Genomic DNA, 22,803 nt, shown 5'->3' with positions numbered 1-22,803 from the left:
AGTTAATAATTGCATTTCTTGTGGGAAACATATACATCAGTGGGATTATCACTCTTTCTGTATTCCTTGCTTGGGGCCTGAGCACGACGTGGTCGAGTGTCGCTTTTGTGCTAGATTTAATAAGCGCACCATTAAAAGGAGATTAGACTGTGCCAGGCTTGTGTTTGGTAAACGGTGTAATTATAACATGCCGTCGGATCCTCCGACGCCCGCTACCGCTAAAAAGCGTAGGGACAAATCTGTGAAGTGTAAACCGGATGAGTCGTCCGTTGCGGACGCCGGTTCACAGGAGCCTCCGGTTGAATCTGTGGATCCTGCTGAGGGTTCGGCTGAATCCCAGGGGGAACCTTTACTTTTGCAGGAGTTGGCCTCTCCGGATTTAGGCCCAGCTGAGGGTGCTTCTCGGGTGTCTGTAGTTCCATCCTTACAGAAGGTTATTAGGCCTTCTACTTCAGTGACTAAAGGCCATGCTAAGGCCAAACCTTGTCTTGTTAGCCCTGGTCATGGTTCTAGCTCTTCAGCCCCTGTTCCTAAAAAACATATGTTGAAAATGGTGGAGGACTTGATTACTTTGATCAGGGGTTCTATGCCCCCCCCCAGAGAAAAGGCCTAGGGTGGAGGCAGATTTAGAGGGGATGGATCATTCCTCTGACTACTCTGATTCCTCAGCTGAGGAAATTCAGGATTTCCCTTCTTATTCAGACTCGGATGCAGAGGATTCCTGTCCTTCTGCTTCTCCTCCAGAGGATTTTTCTTTTTCTGAGACTTTACATTCCATGAGGGAACATTTTAAGTGGGAAGGCCAGGATTTTTCAGATTCTCGGAAGAGGCTTAGGGAATTTTTGTTTCTACCACAGCATAGGCCCTTGGCTATTCCTCCTGTCTTAGATGTTGTTCAGGATGTTTTTTCTGAATCTTCCCTTAATCCTGATTCTTTGCCTCCTGCCCCTATTAAGCCAGACAGATATTATAGAGTTCCAGAAGCTCATAAGTATTTGTACAAAAGTCCTAGAGCTGATCCGGAAACTATTATTCAAGGTCCGAAGGGTATTAGGGCTTCTGTGGTTAAGAATCCTGTTCCTTTGGATAAAGATTCTAGAGCTTTAGATAGGTGGGGGAAAAAAGTATGCACCTCATCTACATTAGCTATAAGGGCGTTGAATTGCCAATTTCATATGCTGAAGTATCAGAACTTTTTGTTGGGTCAATTGAAATCTAAGGTGGATGCTTTGTCTGAGGGTATAGAGTGTAAGGAACTCCAGGAGTTAGTTCATGCATCAGATCAAGTTGGCAAGCATTCTTTACAGTGTGATTTCGATGCTCTTCAGGCTACATCCAGGGTGGCTGCTACAGGTTCAGTTATTCGTAGACATGCCTGGCTTAAGGATCAAAATTTGTCAGCATGTTAAGGCTCGGATTTTGGATGCTCCTCTTCAATCGGAAGTACTTTTTGATCCTCCTGTGGAATCCGTTTTGAAAAAGATGGAAGATAAGGCTAAGTCTATGCAGGCGGTCAATGATTTTATGCAGGTGCAGCCCCCTAAGTTTAGTAGGAATTGGCCTGCTAGAGGATGGTCTTTTCCTTCTTCGGATTATCAGTCTAAGGGCAGGTCTAGACGTGGTAGAGGCAGAGCCCACACTCAGGGTTCTTTCAGACCTAGGACTTGGAGTTCTCCTGCACAGTCTTCTGGTGAGGGCAGGGGTCAGCCCTTTCGTAAACAGACCCAATGACATGTATCTTCCGCTGCCAGACCCTTCTTTTACTGGCAGCTCCTCTAGGAGGAAAGTTGGGACTTTTCAAGCAAAACTGGCATTTGGTCTCCAAGGACAAATGGGTGTTGGATATAATAAATCAAGGGTACAAGTTTTATTTTCACACCTTTCCTCCTTTCAAAGGCATGCCGGATGTGCCTCCTCAGCAAAGGATGGAGGCTCAGGAGCAAATTTCTTTACTTTTGCAGATGGGGGCAATTCAGGTGGTCCCTCCGTCAGAAGTAGGCCTAGGTTTTTATTCCCGCCTTTTCCTAGTGCCAAAGAAAGGAAACACTTGGAGGCCAATTCTGGATTTGTCCATTCTCAATACCTACCTAGACATCCCAAAGTTCAAGATGTTAACTTTACAACAACTTCTGCCTATGCTAGGCAAAGATCACTGGATGGTAACCCTGGATCTCAAAGAAGCCTATCTTCACATCCCTATCATAACCAGCTGCAGGAGATTCCGGGCTGGTACTTCTCATTATCAGTTCTCTGCATTGCCCTTTGGTTTATCTACTGCGCCCAGGGTATTCACAAAATTCTGGCTCCTGTGATTGCCTTCCTCAGACAGAGAGGAATACAAATTTATCCTTATCTGGACGATTGCCTGATTCTTGCTCAAAACAAGGACAAGTTACTACAACATCTCCAGTATGTAATGGCAGTTTTAAGGTGCCTAGGGTATTCTGTGAACGAAATAAAGTCCAGTCTAGTACCCTCTCAGGACATGTGCTTTCTGGGTGTGAGACTGAATACAGCTTCTCAGATGGCATTTCTGACCCCGGACAAACAAAGATCTCTTCATCTGTACTTCCAACAGTTATCAGTAATGTCCAGGCTGACTGCAAGGACAGTCCTTCAAGCCTTGGGGTTCATGGCATCTTGCATTCTAGTACTTCCCAATGCCAAACTGCATATGAGGAAGATACAATGGTATCGCAAAAGTGTGTGGACTCAACACTGCCACGGTTTGGACACTGTTATTCGGATTATACCTTGCATCCAGAAGGAATTCTTGTGGTGGGCTTAGGAATGTCACCTAAACAAGGGACTCTTTGTGATCCGACCAGAGGCGAGTCAGATACTAACGACGGATGCCTCGGACTTGGCTTGGGGAGCACACTTCAATGGAAAATGGATACAAGACACGTGGCCTCCCAAACTACTACATTTGCATATCAACATGAAGGAGATGTTAGCAGTCCAATTTGCCTTGACAGCCTTCAAGGACCTACTTCAGCCGGGACAGGTGTTGATTCAAACAGACAACACAACAGTCATGTGGTACATCAACAAGCAGGGGGGAACCCATTCCTACCCTCTTTGCAGACAAGCAATGATTTTGTGGGAGACTGCTCTGAGTTTGCACATCAATCTTCAAGCACGGTTTCTGCCAGGAGCACAGAACTCCCTAGCAGATGTATTGAGCAGGCAAATTGTGGATCCCCACGAGTGGAAACTGGACTCTCAGGTATTCAAACAGTTGACCGTGGCTTGGGGAACTCCAGACATAGATCGGTTCGCTTCTCCTCTGAATTTCCAACTGCCAACATTTTGCACAAAGTTGTTCCACCCAAATGCTTGGAAAGTGGATGCTCTATCTTTCAGTTGGAACAACCTTCACGTTTATGCTTTTCACCCTCTGCCTGTTCTTCCCAAAGTACTCTTGAAAGCCAGGAGGGACAAGCCTTGCATGATTCTAATAGCTCCAGATTGGCCTCGTCAACATTGGTATCCTCTACTGAGGAGTTTAATTCAGGAGCCTTTTTGGCCTTTGCCACAGGTTCCTCATTTGTTGTCACAGTCAAACAATCATTTTCTCAATGTTCGGGTGCAGTCCCTGCATCTAACAGCCTGGCGTATCCTGTAATGAAGCCGGTGGAGTCTCAGTTTCCACAACAGGTTTTAGATGTCATTTTGGAAGCCAGGCGGCCTAGTACTAGAAAAGTTTATGCTGATAAATGGAAGAGATTTTTTCTTTGGAGCACAGCAAAGGGCTTTGATGTTTCAGTGCCTGTTTTGAGTTTTGCACTGCAGTATCTTACTGAATTACTGGACAAGGGTTTGTCATTCTCTTCTGTGAAGGTTCATGCTGCAGCCATTTCTGCTCACTATGATTGTGACCCTCCTTTATTTTCTCACCCTTTGTTCAAACAATTTCTTAGAGGGGCAAAGAATATAAGACCCCCACGTAGAGCTCCCACTCCTTCCTGGGATCTCAATTTTGTGTTGGAGAAGCTTACTTTACCTCCTTTTGAACCTGCAGCTTTGTCTGAATTGAAGTTTTTGTCTTGGAAGACTTCTTTTTTGTTGGCCATTACTTCTGCTAGGAGGGTATCTGAATTGCAGGCACTCATGGCAGTTGAACCCTTTTTGATATTCCATAAGGATAGAGTTTCTTTGCGAACTAACCCTACTTTTATGCCTAAAGTGATTTCTAATGTGGCTTTGAACCAGTCTATTCATTTGCCTACGTTTTATGCTGATCCCCAAAATAAGGGGGAAAAAGTCTTGCATTCTTTGGATATCCACAGACAGTTACGTTATTATTTGAGCAGAACTAAAGAGTTCAGACAGAGTCAACAGTTATTTGTTTCTTTTGCTTTGGGTTCACAAGGGAAGGCTGTTTCAAAGCAGACTATTTCTAAGTGGATTGGTCAATGTATTGCCTTTTGTTATTCTCATCATGGGAAGGATGTTCCTGCTGGGATCAGGCCTCATTCTACTAGGGCTACTGCCACATCTACTGCTTTTTTGAGGGGGGTAGCTACTAAGGATATTTTGGAGGCAGCTACTTGGAGTTCAGTTCACACTTTTACTAAGCATTACCATCTCCCTCTTTATTCCAAGTCCAGGGCTGGGTTTGCCACTGCAGTTTTACAGGGCATGTTAGCAGCTCCTAGTGCTATTTAGTTTGCCAGCCTCCCTTTTTCCTTTGCTTTGGGATTCTACCCACAGGTTATGACTGCAGCATTGTGAGACGAAGAACATAGTACAGTTTTGTACCTACCATAAATGTAGATGTTTTAGGATCTACATTGCTGCAGTCCAATTATCCCTCCCTCCTTCCCCTCTATGGTTTGTGGTTGGGTGTTTACTATTTTGGCTCTGGCCTTCTTTCATTCTTAGGCCTTCTGACATCTGGGGCAAGAAAGACTGAGGATATGGCGTTGGTCATGCGCTTAAGTACTACTACGTACTGACGTCAGCTCCAGGCGACAATGACCGACGCCAGCCCAGCTCTTTGGTATTCGGGCCAATCGAGGACAGCGGACTACCCACAGGTTATGACTGCAGCAATGTAGATCCTCGAACATCTACATTTATGGTAGGTACAAAACTGTACTTTTCCTGTGCTCAAATATCAGCAATATGTCATGACGCTGCTTAAGCAGAAAATGTTGGTAAATTCTGAATGTGCAAAAAACAAAGAAATGCAGGATTTATTGCATGCAGCTGAACAAGTTGGAAAGTGTACTTTGCAATGTGGTTTTGATTCTCTGGAGGCCTCCTGCAGGGCTGCTGTTACATGTTCTGTAATTAGGAGGCACGCTTTGTTAAAGGAACAAAATCTGCCTGATCATGTCAAAGCTAAATTATTAGATGCACCATTACAGCATGATACCTTGTTTGGTGTTGAGACAAAAGAGGCGTTAAAGAAAATGGAGGACAAAGCTAAATCTATGCAAACGGTCAAATATTTTTACCAGTACAGCCACCTAGGTTTAGCAGACACTGGCCTAGAAAGAATTGGTCCTTTCCAGTGTCAGACAGACCTCAAAGGGGCAGATACAGACGCCCTAGAGGCAGATCCCAGCTGCAAGGTTCATACAGGTCTAAGCAATGGGGCGCTTCTACCTCCAAAAGTGGAGAAGACAAATCACAACCATACAGGAAACGGACCCAATGACTTCCCCCTGCCTGCACCAAGCACTTATCTACTGGCAGCACCTTTAGGGGGAAAAATAGCACTTTTTTCTCAAAATTGGCACATTATAACCCAGGACAAATGGGTTCTAGACAGTGTCACAAGGTTACCAGTTTCACTTCCATATCCTCCCAAGGGCAAACGGTTGGCCAGACCTGCCAAAAAAATCAATGGGCAGAGGCTCAAAAACAAGTCTCATCCCTCATGAACATGAGGGCTATTCAACAAGTGCCACAGCAAGAGCAGGGACAAGGATTTTACTCAAGACTGTTCTTGGTACCTAGAAAGGACAAAGTATGGAGACCAATACTGGTCCTATCTACTCTAAACACTTTCCTGGATATACAAAAATTCAAGATGTTAACCTTGCAGCAGCTTCTGCCCATGGTGGGCAGAATGGTTTGGCTTGTTACTTTAGACCTAAAAGAGGCTTAGCTGCATGTCCCAATCAGACAATCATGCAGAAGTTACCTCAGATTCAAGGTTGATTCAAAGCATTACCAATTCTCTTGCACTGCCCTTTGGCTTATCTACTGCGCCCAGGGTCTTCTCAAAGTGCCTGGCACCAGTAATTGCTTACTGCAGGTAAAGAGGAATACAAATATATCCTTTCTTGGATGACTGCCTCATTCAAGCAGAGAACAAGGACATACTACTACAGCATCTGGCATTTGTTAAAAGACTTTTAACATGCCTAGGGTACACAGTCAGCGAAAAGAAATCAAAACTAGTACCCTCTTAAGAGATAATATTCCTGGGTGCAAGCTTAAATACAACTGCCCAGATGGCTTATCTCACACCAGAAAAAATTCACAAAGGCATACACCACCCCCCTTTTAGACCCATTGTCTCTGCAAAAGGTTCAAAAACTGAAGCATTAGCAGCATATGTAGACTTCAAAAGTAAAGAGATTATGAAAAGTATACCACATATTTTGAGAGACTCTTGGCACTGTTTAGAATTGGTCAGAGAATTTTCAAAAATTTTTGATTTTAAGTCCAAATTCTTTATGGCCACAATAGATGTGGTCAGTCTCTTCTCCATTATCCCACATGACATAGGGATGCAGATGTTTGAAGATTGTCTTAATAAATACAATAGAACTAATTCTTCTGACAACCGTTTGCTTACCAGTATGCTTGAACTAGTTTTAGAAAACAATTTTGTGTATTTTAACCACAACTACTATATACAGAAAAAAGGTGTTGGTATGGGGGCAAGATGTGCCCCCATTTATGCAAATTTAGTTTTATCACAATGGGAATCTGACTGTGTTTTTACTAGTAGATTTTGGAACAAGATTTCATTGTATTTGCGTTACTTGGATGATATTTTAATTTTTTGGGGGGGAAACGAGGAAGATTTTAATGAATTTATTATCTTTTTAGGAGAATCTACTAGTTTTCTAAAATTTACTAGTCACATTTGTGACAATGTGGAATTCCTGGACATTAAACTTACAATTGTGAATAATAAAATTGAATCAACTATATTTAGGAAAAAAACATATTCGAACTCGTTCCTACACTTCGACAGTTGTCATCCATTTCACCAAAAAAAGAATTTGGTCAAAGGCCAGATGGTGAGACTGTCCAGATTAACAAGTGGTAATCGAATGTTTAAATATGAACTGGATTCACTTATTAACATGTTTTTAGATAGAGGATATCCTCATGATTTAGTTGTCAACATTAGTAAAGATGTGACAGTTATGAGGTTGACTAAATATAAACCTATCAATTATGAAACATCAGAAGGAATTATTCCACATATTCCTACTTTCAGTAATGATAGGTTTATAATTCCTTTTAACAACAGAACACAAGAGATTGTTGATTGCATCCAAGAATTATGGGCTAGTACTGTAGACACAAATGAGGAACTTTGTGGGATTCTAGGAGTGGTACCTAAATTTACATATAGTAAAGGCAAAAAGTTGAAAAATGTATTTGAAAATAATTCTAACAGTAATTACCAGAGACACTCTAAGATGAGCAAATGTGGCACATGCCACATGTGTAGATTTATTTATGATGGTCCATACATTTCTATACACAATTATGGAAAAACTTTAAAATGTCCTGGTCACTGTAACTGCAATTCCCGTATGGTTGTTTATGCCGCAAAATGCACAGCATGTGAAGCCTTTTATATAGGGGAAAACCATTAGAAAATTAAAAGTACGTGTCACAGAACATCTTAGCGACATTAAAAGGCATATACCTACAAACATGTTATTCAACCACACTACAACTTGTGGTAATATTAAAAGATTTTTGTTTTTTGTCATAGACAAGATACCACTTAATATACATAAAGGTGGAGATGACAAAACACTGCTAGAAGCCAAAGAATGTTTATAGCAACTCAGGCTTAATGCCTGTAAATGGCCTGGTCTTAATGAACATGTGGCCATGTCCAGCATTCTAAAATTAAGATCACAATTTATATGAATCTAGTTTTATATGTGTACAATTTTAATTTTTATTTTTAATTTGAAGGATTTATTCATGTAATTTTAGATCAACATTCATCATATTTACATATTTCCAGAAACAAATTTTATCATACTATTTTATATCAATGCTAATTTATATCTATTATACATAGTTTATAATTATTCACATTAATAAATATATAACCATATTATTTATTACAAGTTACTCTTTTTTATAAACATATTTATACTATTCATGTTTAATACACATTTTATATATTATATATTTTATATTGCAAATTCAAAGTGTATTTAATATTTTTTATTACATTATTGTATTTAAATTCATTCTATTCAACACACTTTTTTAGGTCTTACCTATAATATTTGACATTATATCTCACATTTAAATTATTTTGATTTTATATTTTATGTGAATATTTTTAAATATTGTATTTGAAAGTGAATTGATGTTATTATAAACAATTTTCAAATATACAATTTGAGTTTAAAACAATAATTCATTTTATTTTTTTTTATAATTGTATTTTTCCTTTAAGACAAGGAACATATGCATTGCAAGTTTGATTAAGTTAATTGATTAATTGTTAGTTAATTTATTTTGAATGCACTATATAAAGGGATGACTTTGTAACATATATTGTACTCTGATGATGCCCCCTGTGTGTGGGTGAAAGCGCTTAGTATTCGTTTCGTGAAGTATATTGTCCTGTTCGTTTGGTCATGGTTTTGAACATTAAAGGCTTTTTGAGAAATTCCAGGACTCAAGGTTTGGTGTTCTTTTTGCTTATCTCACACCAGACAAACAAAGGCAACTGACTACCTATTTCAAGTAAATGAGAAAGGCCCAGTTATCTGCAAGAAAAATTATGCAGGCTTTGGGCTTCATGGCATCCTGCATCCTACTAATTCCATATGCAAGACTGCAAATGAGGAAACTTCAATGGTACCTAAAAAGTGTCTGGACACAACATTGCCACAGCCTGGAAACAATGATTACTCTCATCACCTGCCTGCAACAGGAGTTTCGATGGGCAAAGGCTTGTCACCAAAACAAGGGACAGCCATTCTCACTACCCCCAGCCAGGCAGAACCTAGCAACGGATGCATCAGATTATGCCTGGGGGGCCCACATGGCAGGAAGAGGCATTCATGGCACCTGGTCCACAAAGCAAATGCATCTACGTATCAATCAAATAGAGATGCTAGCTGTTCAAAATGCCCTGACAGCCTTCAAGGACGTAATTCATCCGGGACAACTACTGATAGACGGACAGTACCACGGTCATATGGTGCCTAAACAAGCAGGGGGGCACACATTCTTTCCCCATTTGCAGACTAGCCATGGCTTTATAGGACACAGCATTGACTTACCAAGTTCATCAGCAGGCATAATTTCTGCCAGAAAAGGACAATACTCTGGCAGACGAACTAAGCAGAAACCTCATTGACCCCCACGAGTGGCACCTGGATCCACAGGTCTTCAGCATGGTAACAAAGAAATGGGGACGCCCGGACATAGATCAATTTACTTCCCCTCACAACTATCAACTAAAAAGATACTGCACAAAGACTTATCACAGACAAGCATGGAAAGTGGACGCCTTATCTTTCAATTGGAAAAACCTATCAGTATATGCCTTTCCTCCACTGCCTCTCCTCCCCAAGGTACTCCTAAAGGTGAGACTGGTAAAACCAGAAATGATTTGGATTGCCCCAGACTGGCCCCGCCAGTACTGGTATCCGATCTTTAGGAACTTGTCTCAATGCCCAGCCTGGACCTTACCTCAAATACGTCATCTACTGTCCCAACAAAACAATCGGATTCTGCACAGCCAACTCGGGACTCTACACCTGGCAGTATGGCAGATATTGTAGCAATAAAAAGCAAACCTCTCAGTAAAGTTATGATGGATGTCATTTTGGAAGCTAGAAGGCCTAGTACTAGAAAATCCTATGCTGGATAATGGAAGAGATTTTGTGCTTGGAACCAAGCTCAAGGAACCGACACAGCTGTACCAAATATTCCTCAGATTTTGCAATACTTAACTGAGATGCTGGACAAAGGCCTATTTTTTTCATCAATTAAAATTCATGCCTCTGCCATTTCGGCTCATTACAATACAGAGCCACCACTCTTTTCTCATCCTTTATTAAGGCAGTACCTCAGAGGAGCCAAAAATGTAAGGCCTCCAAGGAGATCACCAATACCTGCATGGGACCTCAATTATGTCTTGGAAAAACTCACTCTACCTCCTTTTGAGCCAGCTGCAACTGTGGATATAAAGTTTTTATCTTGGAAAACCGCTCTGCTCCTAGCAATAACTTCTACAAGACAAGTGTCAGAGCTACTGGCTCTCATGGCTGTGGAACCTTTTATAATTTTTTATCCAGACGGTCTCTCCGAGGACAAACCTTACATTTATGCTTAAGGTGGTGTCCCGTATAGCCCTAAACCAAACTATTCATTTGCCAACTTTTTATCCAAAACCACAGAACAAGGGGGAGAAAATTCTGCATTCTTTGGATGTGCACAGACAACTTAGATTCTATTTGGACAAAACTAAAGTTTTCAGAAAAACAGAACAATTACTAGTGGCATATGCTGCAGGATCCCAAGGAAAAGGCCATCTACAAGCAGACATTTTCAAAGTGGATAGGTCACTGCATTCGTTTCTGCCTCTCTCAGCATGGCAAGCCAGTGCCTAAGGGCATTAGGCCACATTCAACCAGAGCTGCAGCCACTTCTGCAGCCTTTCTCAGGGGAGTACCAACCAAAGTCATTTTAGAGGCTGCTACTTGGAGTTCAGTGCACACCTTTACAAAACATTAGTCTGCCACTTTACTCTAAATCCAGAGCAGGCTTTGCCACTGCAGTCCTGCAAGGCCTCATAGCCTCTCCTAATGTTTAGATCCAGCCCCCCAACCATAGCTTTGGGATTCTACCCAAATGTATTGACTGCAACAGTGAAACACGAAGAACATAGTACAGTTGTTTACACTTACCATAAATGTAGATGTTCAAGTGTATTCACTGTTGCAGTCCAGGTTACCCACCCGCCATCCCCCTTATTTCTGCTGGAACTTATCTTTACTTCTCTGATCTATACAACCTATGTGGTGTGTTTGCTTGTAGATGAAGGTAAAGTTTATTTTGGTGCATGTATGTCTTGCATATATAACTAGCCTACCCTTTTGTGGGCACCTGACATCTGGGGCAAGAAAAACTGAAGAAAATTGCGTCGGATGTATCTTTTATACCCCTGACGACCTGACGTCAGGGAGGGGGCGACAGCAACCGACGCAGGACCCAAGACTTTGGAATTCAGGCCGATTGAGGGCAGCCTGCCAGCAGGATTACCCAAATGTAATGACTGCAACAGTGAATGCACTCTAACATCTACATTTAGGGTAAGTGTACACAACTGTACTTTCCCCCTACTTCACTCACTAGCCAAGGACAGTCACCACAAGTCACCCCACCAGGTGGACCTTTTCATACAACAAAAGGGAACCCTAATCCATCCTCACCTACACATGTTAGCACTAACCCTCTGGGTGATAAACTTCTGATCCCGTTCAGACACCACTATTCAGAGGACTTGCTTACAGTCCTGAAGGAGTCCAGGAAAGTTGTTACTAGAAAATCATACTTCTCTAAATAGGAGAGATTCTCAAAATGGGGTCTACGTAAGGACAAGGACCCCAGTCGAGGCTGACCCTTCCCTAGTCCTTGCATATGTGTGTGAACTCATTAAGGATGGCCTTTCATACTCCTCAGTGAAAATACACCTTTCAGCCATATCTGCCTGCCTGCCTCTAGAGCTACCATTACTATCCAGGCTAGATGTTAAAACTTTTTCCAAGAGGGGACTTGCACATCAAACCATCTAGAAAACCCTTCCCACTGCTCTGGGATCGAAACTTTGTACTGGAAAAATTTAACTGTTCCCACTTTTGAACCGGCGAACAGTGCTGCTTTACAGCTATGTACATGGAAAACTGCACCGTTGGTGGCTATCACTTCTGGTAGGAGAGTGTCAGAGTTAACGGCTCTCATAGCCTGCCCACCCTACACAGTTTTCCATAAGGACAGGGTGACCGTGCGCACTAACCCTTCCTTTATCCCTAAAGTGGTAAATGAGCTGTCCTTAAATCAATCTATTCACCTGCCTACCTCCTTTCCCTCTCCAACTAACAAGAGTGAGAGGATTCTCCATTCCCTGGCTGTACATAGACAACTTAGATTATGCCTAGACAAATCTAAGCCCTTCAGAAAATCTGATCAACTTTTTTGTCTCCTTCCACCCCAGGGGCTGTGGGCAAGCAGTTTCCAAACAAACTATTTCATGTTGGATCAGAAAATCCATTTCATTTTGCTACTCGCACCTTGGCAAATCTTTACCCCATGGGGTTGAGCGCTCACTCCACCAGAGGTATGGCTACTTCCAAAGCCTTCCTCAAAGGGCTGGACACAGCTTCCATTTTAGAAGCTCCCTCCTGGTCCACTATCCATACCTTCACCAAACACTACAAATTAGATCAAGTCTCCACAGCTAGGGCAGGCTTTGCTAGAACAGTCTTGGAAGGGTTTCTGGAATCTGCCGCTTCCACCACTTTTCCATCTAAATAGCTGTGGTACTGTCCCACTGTAAGAATACTGCAACATAGGAATAGAAGGGCATAGATTAGTTGTATAAAGTCTTACCATAACCATAGATGTCTTTCTTTTCCATGTTGTAGTATTCCATCCCTCTCAGCTTCCCCGTGCATTGCTTTTGGGCTACTAACCTAGCTATTAGGATGTTCTATCCTTCAACAAGAGCAACTAGCCAGCATACGACACTTCTAGCTGACAGTCACTTATTCCTCAGACTGTCTAGCCTTCAAGTTTTGAGATCTGTGCGTGCAGATGGCACATTTAAGGTCCCTGGTTTATGGCCCTACATGTGAGGTCCCACTTGCGTACAGCAACCAGGCTTAAGCTTTTGTATAGGAGCCGATGTCTGGTCGCCTGAAGCGAGAAATCCCACAATAAGAATACTGCAACATGGAAGAGAGGGACCGCTATGGTTATGGTGAGACTTTACTTAACTATTCTTTATGGCAAGTTCTTACACAACTGTACTTGGATGCAAACTTGCAACCCCCCCCCCCCCAACATACATGTGTTTTTTGTTTTTTCTTCTCGTATTTGTGGCTGAATTCAGATATGGAGCGTAAACATCATACTGATGTTTGGAATGGTGAGGTTTATTAGCAGCTTGACAGCTGACAGACATGTTGATCGCATCTACTACACGCGGTATTAATTTTGTGTTACAGGAGGGTAGACCTGGTCTTCCAGATCTGTCTTTATGAAAAGTGTGTAACTTCTTTAAAAAATTTACAGGTTTCACTAACTTTAGTAATATTGCCGCTTGATATTTGCACAATGTTTATCATTGTGGAAAGTCATCTAATATCATTTACCCACATTTCTATATTAAAGTAGTTTAATTCTGTGTGAGTTTTGCTGTTGCTTAATTTTGGTTTGAGTGAAGTTCGTCATTTAACAGTTGATTCGGAGTAGATGCCTTAAACCTTCTTTTCTTTGTCTTGCAGGGGAAGAAAGTGCAGTACGATGGTAAGCTTTAAAGTATAATTTTCTTGAAATTATGTTTTAATATGGAAGTATGTCCAGCACTCACTAATTTTATTAGTTTTATTTTTTCTCTCTCTCTCTTTAAAAAGATATTCTTAGTTTTGCAGTACTGATTTTTCAGTCTTCCTGCCATGCAGAAGCCCCTTGACTTGCCTGATTTAGAGTCTTTGTATCATCCCTAGCAGGTGAATGTCCAACCAGTGGACATCTGGGCATCAGGGTGTTAAGGGCTTCCCTTGGTGCCATCTTCAGCTCTTTCTAGCAGTACAGTCTCATGGGCGTCACGTGTATTCATATTGCTCTTAGTCCATTGGTTGGCTTTTTTTTTCTTCCAGAGAATCTGCTCTTCCAGTCAGATATGTACCTCATTGGGTAGTTTTCCGTATTAATTCAATGTTCAAGAAAGTCAATAGTTGCTTGAAGTGTGGGAAGCAAATTCTATATACATATTTTCCCTTGTTTTATCTGTTTTTCTTTGGGCCTCAGCAGAACACGTCTTAACTGTCATGACTGTGCAAAATTCTGTGCGAAAACCCTAAAACATTTGGCTGAGGTATTAGCTGCCCATATGGGGTCTTCCTTTTTAGTTTCCCCAAGGGGCATGGCAATCCACTGGTACTACTGGGCCACCCCAAAGTCTGGCATTTGCTAGCATTATTACGAAGCAGCAGGCAGAAAGACTAAGGACCCTGATGTTTGAAAAAGCTCCAGCAGAAGTCTGTAAGTTGACTGACACAGGTGAGGTGAATTTGCAGACCTTTGGTCAAGTGATTCCTAGTCCCATCCCCATCTGGTGGCCACCATGTTTTCTGGCCTACTTGTAGATGTTACTAGAGGACATGGTCAGGATCTGAGGTCGGTGAGCAGGTGTCTGTTTCTGATGTCTGTGTCACGAGCCTTGAGGGAGATGTCTGTCTACCTGTACTAATGAAACTCTAACTGAAGTAGAGGTTGGATAACCGCAACCTCAGGTCACGCTCTTAAAATGGAGACAAACAAAAGGGAGCCACTTTTTTCTTTTCCTCTGCCTCCAACCACTTCCTTTCAGGCTGAAACCCAAAACTCTTAAAAATAGTACAGTAGTTCATGGTGCTCATGAAATGAGGAGAGCCCTGCCATATTTCCACTGCTGTAGCCTCTCCATCCAAAAGGAGCAGCGAGTTCGCTTTTCTGGAGGAGTATGGTTATTTTAGCTAAGAAGATGATGAGAAGTTCATCGTGTTTCACTGTTGCAGTCATGACTGTAGGGTTCTCCCCTGCCAGCAGGCAGTCCTCGGTCGGCCAGAATCCCAAAATCTGGGTCCGGCGTCAGGTGTTCAACCATGCTCCCTGACGTCGGAGCGCCAGGAGTACGAAGCTGACAGTCGACGCCATCTTCTCCAGTCTTTCTTGCCGTGCGGTGATAGCAGTTCGCAAGTGCCGGTCGGCTGACTCCTGACTATTTTTTCTGAAACTTCAGTCCGAAGATTTTTCTTCTCCACTCAAAGCTAAGTACCCCGTTGGGGAAACTTTTTTTCTTGCTCCACTCCGATGTCAGAAAAAGTTAATAATTGTATTTCCTGTGGGAAGCAAATACCTCATAAGGATTTTCATTCTTACTGTATTCCTTGCTTAGGCCCTGACCACGACGTAGCTAGTTGTCAGTTTTGTGCTAGATTCAATCAACGTACAATTAAGCGAAGGTACGATTTTGCTTTTCATTACTTCGGTAGGCACTTTAACTACAAAATGTCGTCGGATATGGTTCCGGCTACCGGAGTTCACAAACGTCGCAAGGATAAAGACAGGCCTCCGAGGTCCAAATCTGATGATAGCGCACAAGCGGAGCCAGCTTCAGGTTCGGCCGTCGTCGGTGAGGCGCTTTTGCAGCCCCTGTCGTCTGCCATTTCAGAACCGATGGCCGAAACAGACTCTCACGAGGAGCCAACCAGGCCTTTAAATATTTCTATTGCAGGACCTTCGGACAATGCTCCTTCGGATGGGTCCGAAGCCGCTGTGCAGGTACCGGCTTCCGAAGGGGTTTTCAGGCCTACTCAGCTTCTAATAAAGGCAAAGCCAAAGACAAAGGCAAAGACTCCTAAATCAAAGACTGCAACACAGACCTCTTCTGAACCGGCTCCCAAGTCACAGAAACAGTTACTCAAGATGGCGGAGGATTTACTTACTATGATTAGGGGTTCACATCCCCTTCCAGATAAAAGGCCAAGGCAGGATGTTTATTATGATTCCTCTGATCAGGCTTCTGTTTCCTCAGTTTCTTCTTCTGACCAGGAATATTCTTTCCCTCCTTATGAGGATTCTGATGCTGAGGAATCCATTCCTTCAGCTTCTCCCCCTGAGGATTTCTCTTTTGGGGAAACTTTGCATGAAATGAGGGAACATTTCCACTGGGAAGGACAGGAGTGTTTGGAATCTAAGAAAAGACTGAGGGATTTTCTTCTTCCCCAACATAGACTCCTGGCTGTTCCTCCTGTTTTGGATATTGTGGATGATGCCTTTTCGGAGGCTAACTTAACTCCTGACTCTTTTCCTCCTGCTCCTGTTAAGCCTGATAGATATTACAGGGTCCCTGATTCCCACCAGTTTTTATACAAGAACCCTTCTGCTGACCCTGAAACCATTTCTCAGGGTCCTAAGGGAGTTAAGGCCGCTTCTGCCAAAAATCCCATTCCTACTGAAAAGGATTCTCGATCCTTAGAAAGATGGGGCAAAAAAGTGTACGCTTCTGCTACTTTGTCCATTAGGGCTTTAAACTGTCAGTTTCATATGCTGAAATACCAGCAGTTTCTCTTGTCTGTTTTAAAACAAAAGCTTACTTCCATTTCTGCCTGTGCAGATAAGGAATTGCATGACTTATTGCATGCCACTGAACAAGTTGGGAAGCATGGTTTACACTGTGGATTTGATGCCTTGGAGGCTTCTTGTAGGGCTGCTGCCTCCGGCACAGTCATTGGAAGGCATGCATAGCTAAAGGAACAAAATTTGCCTGAACAAGTAAAGGCTAAATTATTGGATGCTCCTGTTCAGCATAATGTTTTGTTTGGATCAAAAGCTGAAGAGGTGATTAAAAAGATGGAGGATAAGACGAAATCCATGCAAAGAGTTAAAGATTTCTTACAAGTACAGCCACCTAGATTTAGCAGGAATTGGCCTTCAAAAAATTGGTCCTTTCCCACTTCAGACAGGCCTCAGAGGGGTAGATATAGACACTCCAGAGGAAGGCCTCAAACACAAGCTTCTTATAGACCAAGACAGTGGACTGCTTCCACCCCTAGGGGAGGAGAGGACAGGTCACAAACTCAAAGGAAACAAACTCAATGACTCCCTCTGTTGGGCTACAGGAACTTCTTGCCTGGAAGCCCCCCTCGGAGGAAAACTCTCTTTTTTTATCAAAATTGGACTCAAATAACCCAAGACAAGTTGGTTTTGGATGTGGTTTTAAGAGGTTACAAATTCCATTTTCATATCTTGCCAAGGCCAAGCGGATGGCCAGACCTTCCAAAACATCAATGGACGGAGGCCTTAAACCAGGTGGAAGCTCTTTTGGCTATGAATGCCATAGAACTGGTTCCACTTTCAGAGATGGGAAAAGGTTTTTACTCAAGGCTCTTTCTAGTCCCCAGGAAGGTAAACTCATGGAGACCCATTCTGGATCTGTCGGTCTTGAACACCTTTCTAGAGATTCCAAAATTCAAGATGCTTACTCTACAGCAGCTACTTCCAATGCTGTCCAAAGATGCATGGATGGTTACTTTGGATCTAAATGAGGCATATTTACACATTCCCATCAGGCAGGATCGCAGAAAATACCTCCGGTGCAAGGCCGGATCGAGGTACTTTCAATTCTCTGCACTGCCCTTTGGATTGTTTACTGCGCCCAGGGTCTTCACCAAATGCCTGGCTCCAGTAGTAGCTTACTGCAGACTCAAGGGAATTCAAATTTACCCTTATCTGGACGATTATCTAATTCAGGCAGACAGCAAGGATGTCTTACTCCAGCATCTAGAGTTTGTACAAAGCCTCCTCAAGTTCCTGGGATTCTCTGTAAACATAAAAAAGTCAAATTTGACTCCATCACAACAGATAACTTTACTGGGTGCTCTTCTAAACACCACAACCCAGATGGCATTTCGGACATCCGAAAAACAATTACAGCTGGCTTCAACTTTCAAAACCTTGGCAACTTTAACTCAACTATCTGCAAGGAAATTCCTGCAGGCTTTGGGTTACATGGCCTCCTGCATCTTTCTCATACCATTTGCAAGACTACACATGAGGAAAATACAGTGGTACCTAAAAAGTGTATGGTCTCAGCATTGCCACAGTTTAGACATACTGATCTCCGTCCTTCCTTGCCTTCAAAAGGAATTTCTTTGGTGTTCCAGGGCATGTGCTCTAAACAAAGGGAAACCCTTCCGTCTGCCTCCTGCCACTCGGATTCTAACCACGGACGCCTCTGATTATGCTTGGGGAGCCCATTTTCAGGGCAACTGTCTGCAGGGCCTTTGGACAAAGGATCAGCAGCACCTGCATATCAATTTAAAGGAAATGTTAGCCATTCAGAAAGCTCTATTGGCCTTCAGGAATCTTTTACAACCTGGACAACTACTAATACGCTCAGACAACACCACAGTTATGTGGTACATAAACAAGCAAGGGGGATCTCATTCTTACCCCCTTTGCAGACTAGCCATGGATCTATGGAACACAGCTCAAGCTTGCAATCTGGATCTTCAAGCTCAGTTTCTACCAGGCAAACAAAACTTCCTGGCAGACAGTCTGAGCAGAAACCTTTCGGATCCACACGAGTGGATGCTGGACACCAAAATGTTTAGGATGATAACAGCAGTCTGGGGATGTCCTCACATAGACCTCTTTGCATCCCATCTCAATCATCAACTACAGAATTTTTGCACCAGGACTTTCCACAGAGAAGCTTGGAAAGTGGATGCCCTGTCATTCAGTTGGAGGAACCTCTCGGGATATGCCTTTCCACCTCTTCCTCTTCTTCCACGGGTCTTATTGAAGATAAAACGGGACAAGCCCAAGATGATAATCTTGCTGGCTCCAAATTGGCCTTGGCAGTTTTGGTATCCAACTCTAAAAAACCTATGTCTGGAGCCCCCTTGGGTTTTACCTCAGTCTCCGAACCTTCTGTCCCAACATCAGGGTCAGGTTCTACACTCTCATGTCAGAACTCTTAGCCTGGCGGCCTGGTTAATCCAGGGCCTTTGATTTCTTCTTTCTTACCAAAGCAGGTTATGGATATCATTTTAGAAGCGAGACGTCCTAGCACTAGAAAATCTTATGCAGGAAAATGGAAAATATTTTGTTCCTGGATGCAGGCTCAGGATTCTGATCCTCTTCTTCCTAACATTACCTTAATTTTACTTTACTTGACAGATCTCTTACATAAGGGTCTCTCTTTCTCTTCCATTAAGATACATGCCTCTGCTATTTCTGCTCATTATAATACAGACCCTCCCATCTTTTCCCACCAGTTCATGAGACAGTTTCTCAGAGGAGCTAAGAACTTAAGACCTCCTAGATCTCCTCCCATTCCTGCTTGGGATCTCAACTATGTTTTGGAAAAACTAACCTTGCCTCCGTTTGAGCCTGCTGCCTCTTCTGACATCAAGTTTTTATCTTGGAAGACAGGTATCTTGTTAGCCCTAACCTCTGCCAGGAGAGTTTCAGAGTTGCAAGCTCTTATGGCTGTGGAACCTTATATTATTTTTCATCAAGACAGGGTATCTGAGGACTAATCCTACCTTCATGCCTAAGGTGATTTCCAAAGTGGCTTTAAATCAAACTATCTACTTGCCAACCTTTTTCCCCACTCCTCAAAATAAAGGGGAAAGGATCTTACATTCCTTGGATGTACACAGACATCTATGTTTTTACCTGGACAGAACCAAGGACATCAGAAAATCAGAACAATTGTTTTTCTTATACTTCAAGTTCCCAAGGTAAAGCCATTTCAAAACAGACCATTTCTAAATGGATTGCTCATGGAATCAGATTTTGTTATTCACACCATGGAAAGCAAATCCCAGGGAGTATACGGACTCATTCCACCAGAGCTGCTGCCACTTCTGCGGCCTTCCTCAGGGGAGTTCCTACCAAAGACATTTTGGAAGCTGCAACTTGGAGTTCAGTGCATACTTTTTCTAAGCACTACAATCTACCTCTCTACTCTAAGTCTAGGGCAGGCTTTGCCTCCGCAGTCTTGCAGTGCCTTTTAGCCGCCCCTTCTTCTTTATGACCACCTCCCTTTCTTTCAGCTTTGGGATTCTACCCTACAGTCATGACTGCAACAGGGAAACACTATGAACATAGTACAGTTGTGTACACCTACCATAAATGTAGATGTTAGAGTGTCTTCACTGTTGCAGTCTGGGTTTCCCTCCCTCCTGTCCCCTCTTATTTTTACTTTTGTGTAGTTCCTTATTTCACCATTCTTCTGAGGTGTATTTGCAAAGGTTATGGGACCTTTTTCATTTTGGGACATCTGGGGCAAGAAAAACTGGAGAAGATGGCGTCTGCTTTGTACTCCTGGCGCTCTGACGTCAGAGAGCATGGTTGAACAGCCGACGCCAGACCCAGACTTTGGGATTCTGGCTGACCGAGGACTGACTGCCGGCAGGGGAGAACCCTACAGTCATGACTACAACAGTGAAGACACTCTAACATCTACATTTATGGTAGGTGTACACAACTGTACTTTCTACTCAAGGCGCCTGCCACTACAAATTTATTCAGACTCTGCTACCACCCTCAGGACCTTTCCTTTGGGAACACCCCTGCATGGACTGAAAGAGGCTTTCCTTTGGGAAAGTAATCAGTTCTAACAGTATCAGACCCACTGCAGAGAACTGCTAAGTTTTCTTTCACCGAGACCACTGGGCTTCCTGTTCGTTGTATTGGTTGATGTCTTTCAGGACCCTACTTTGCACCCTGATTATCTTACCCCTCTCATAGAATACCAGACAGGTTTTACAGAGTTCTAAAATCTCACAAGCACCTTTAGAAAAACCCAAAGGCTGTCCCTTCTGTGGTCTATACTGAATCCCCAAAATGTGTTCCTAAGTGACCAACCAGACATCATTTTACTAATTACAGGGAAAATAGATAATTAGACAGATATTGGAAGAAAGTTTATATACCGCTGCCACACTGGAAGTTAGAGCTCTGAATTGTCAAGTCCATATGCTGAAATATCTTTAATTTTTGCAAAACAGAATTCTAGCCAAGATGGGAGTATTGCTAATAGAACCTTATATAAAGGAATACAGGATACAGCCAGAGAAGCTTTGTGTATATTCAGGCGCACTGTAAAATGTGGCGGTGGCACCTTAGATGCTTCATGCAAAGCATCTGCCATAGGTTCTGTCATTTGCAGACATGCATGGCTCAGTACTTCTGGGAAAGGCTGAACTACTGGATGCACCATTCGATAAAGATATATATATATATTTTTTTTTTGCTCCTCCAGCTGAACAAGTTTTTAACTGTGTCCTACTTCAAGGTACATTAGATTAGAAACTATCCTATACCATGGACGTTTCCACTTTAGACAAGAAGAGGCATACCTGTTGTAAGACCCAGGCATTCCAAAAGATGGCAGCCAGAACAATTGTACAGAGAGGTGAGCTCCATAGACCCCATCCGGTGCCTACACCATTTGTGAGCATTTTCCACCCCAGTCTCCCATACCCTTCTACCACTCCCCTCCAAGCCTCTGGCAGTAAAATCCCTCACCTTTCTAACCCAATGAAAAACCATCACCAGGGAAAAATGGTTTTGCAGCATCTTGGAGGAAGGGGTACTACAGTTAATCAGGGAATTGCTTCCCCCTTTCTCGGGCATTCCAAAACTGCCAGAAGAGCAAGAAAAAAGCCTTTTGCCTTCCGTCCGTGAACTACTTCACCAAGGATTAATCCAGCTTTTCCTCTCAGGACAAGAGAGAGAAGGCTGCTACTGAAAGAATTTTCTAGTTCCAAAAAAGGAGAGGACAGGCTGATCTTGGACCTCTCAAAGCTAAGCAAGTTCCCAAACATCTCAAAACGCTTACATTGTTTAAAAAAAAAAAAAAAAAAAAAAAAAAAAAAAAAAAAAACTACTGCCCACGATCTTCCAAGATGCCTTCATGTTCACTGTAGGCCCAAAACACTTGTCCCCTTAGCAGACAGTCTCAGAAAATACCAAATATTTATAGCTACAGTCTCTCATTTCCAGTTTTCTGCCTTACCATTTGGGCTATCTAATGCTTCCATTTTTTTCGCATGTCTAACTCCTCTGATAGTATAAGTCAGAATTCTGGTGGTTTGTATTTCTCCCTACTCAGATGACTGCCTCATTCAGGGAAGGTCCCCATGAAAAGACCCTTATGCCTTTCAGGTCATAGGAGACTGTTTTCCGAATGTCCCACCTTTTAAATTTTCAAAAATCTCAAACTTGTCCTCTTTCAGGGAGCCCTCATAGATTCAGTTAAAACAGAAAGCCTTCCTTCCCCCCAAAAAAGATTACTTTCTTGACAAGCTAACTAGTCTGCTTTCAAAGCAACTTATCACTGCAGAGAATTCTTGATGTTATTGGGGTGCATGACATCCTGCATTCTCGTGTTCTCACTTGGTTACACGAGGCACTGTACTGTGGTTCCTGAAAGATGTTTAGGAGCAGCTTTCTTAACCCTTGGAAACCCTAGTGCATCTCCTTCCATGCCAGGAAAAGGAACTCCTATGGTGGAAGGACAACCGTACAGGGGAACTCTAAGGTGACTTTCTCTTTACCAGAAGTAGACAAGACCATACCACAGACTGTTCAGACATAGCTTTGGGGCCCACTAAGGTTCCCTGAAAGTGCAGTGCATTTGTTCTTAACAGGGGAAATTGCATATAAATCAAAAAGAGCTACTAATAGTCTACCTGGTCATAAAAACCTTTCAATGTAACATAAGCTCAGAGACTCCGCAAATCTGAATAGAGCGCCCCACGATGGTGTGATAAGTAGAAG

The 22,803-nt window shown here is 42.7% G+C and overlaps 1 protein-coding gene across 4 annotated transcripts in view; it reads left to right on the top strand.

The window, feature by feature from the left end:
* CTCF (CCCTC-binding factor) overlaps positions 1-22,803 on the top strand; it is a 2,058,695-nt gene that overhangs the window by 375,024 nt on the left and 1,660,868 nt on the right. For all 4 annotated transcript variants that reach the window (XM_044081452.1, XM_044081454.1, XM_044081451.1 and 1 more), the window contains exon 3: positions 13,749-13,770. Coding sequence is in view for 1 of the 4 variants with exons in the window: in XM_044081454.1 (XP_043937389.1) it covers positions 13,768-13,770 (3 nt within the window). In the remaining 3 variants the exon portion in view is untranslated. The remainder of the gene's footprint in view (positions 1-13,748; positions 13,771-22,803) is intronic.

This window comes from Protopterus annectens, chromosome 8.part0, assembly GCF_019279795.1.
Source record: "Protopterus annectens isolate FY-2018-M chromosome 8.part0, PAN1.0, whole genome shotgun sequence".
Classification (NCBI taxonomy): Eukaryota; Metazoa; Chordata; order Ceratodontiformes; family Protopteridae; genus Protopterus; species Protopterus annectens.
This window is presented reverse-complemented; position numbering and strand designations above follow the sequence as displayed.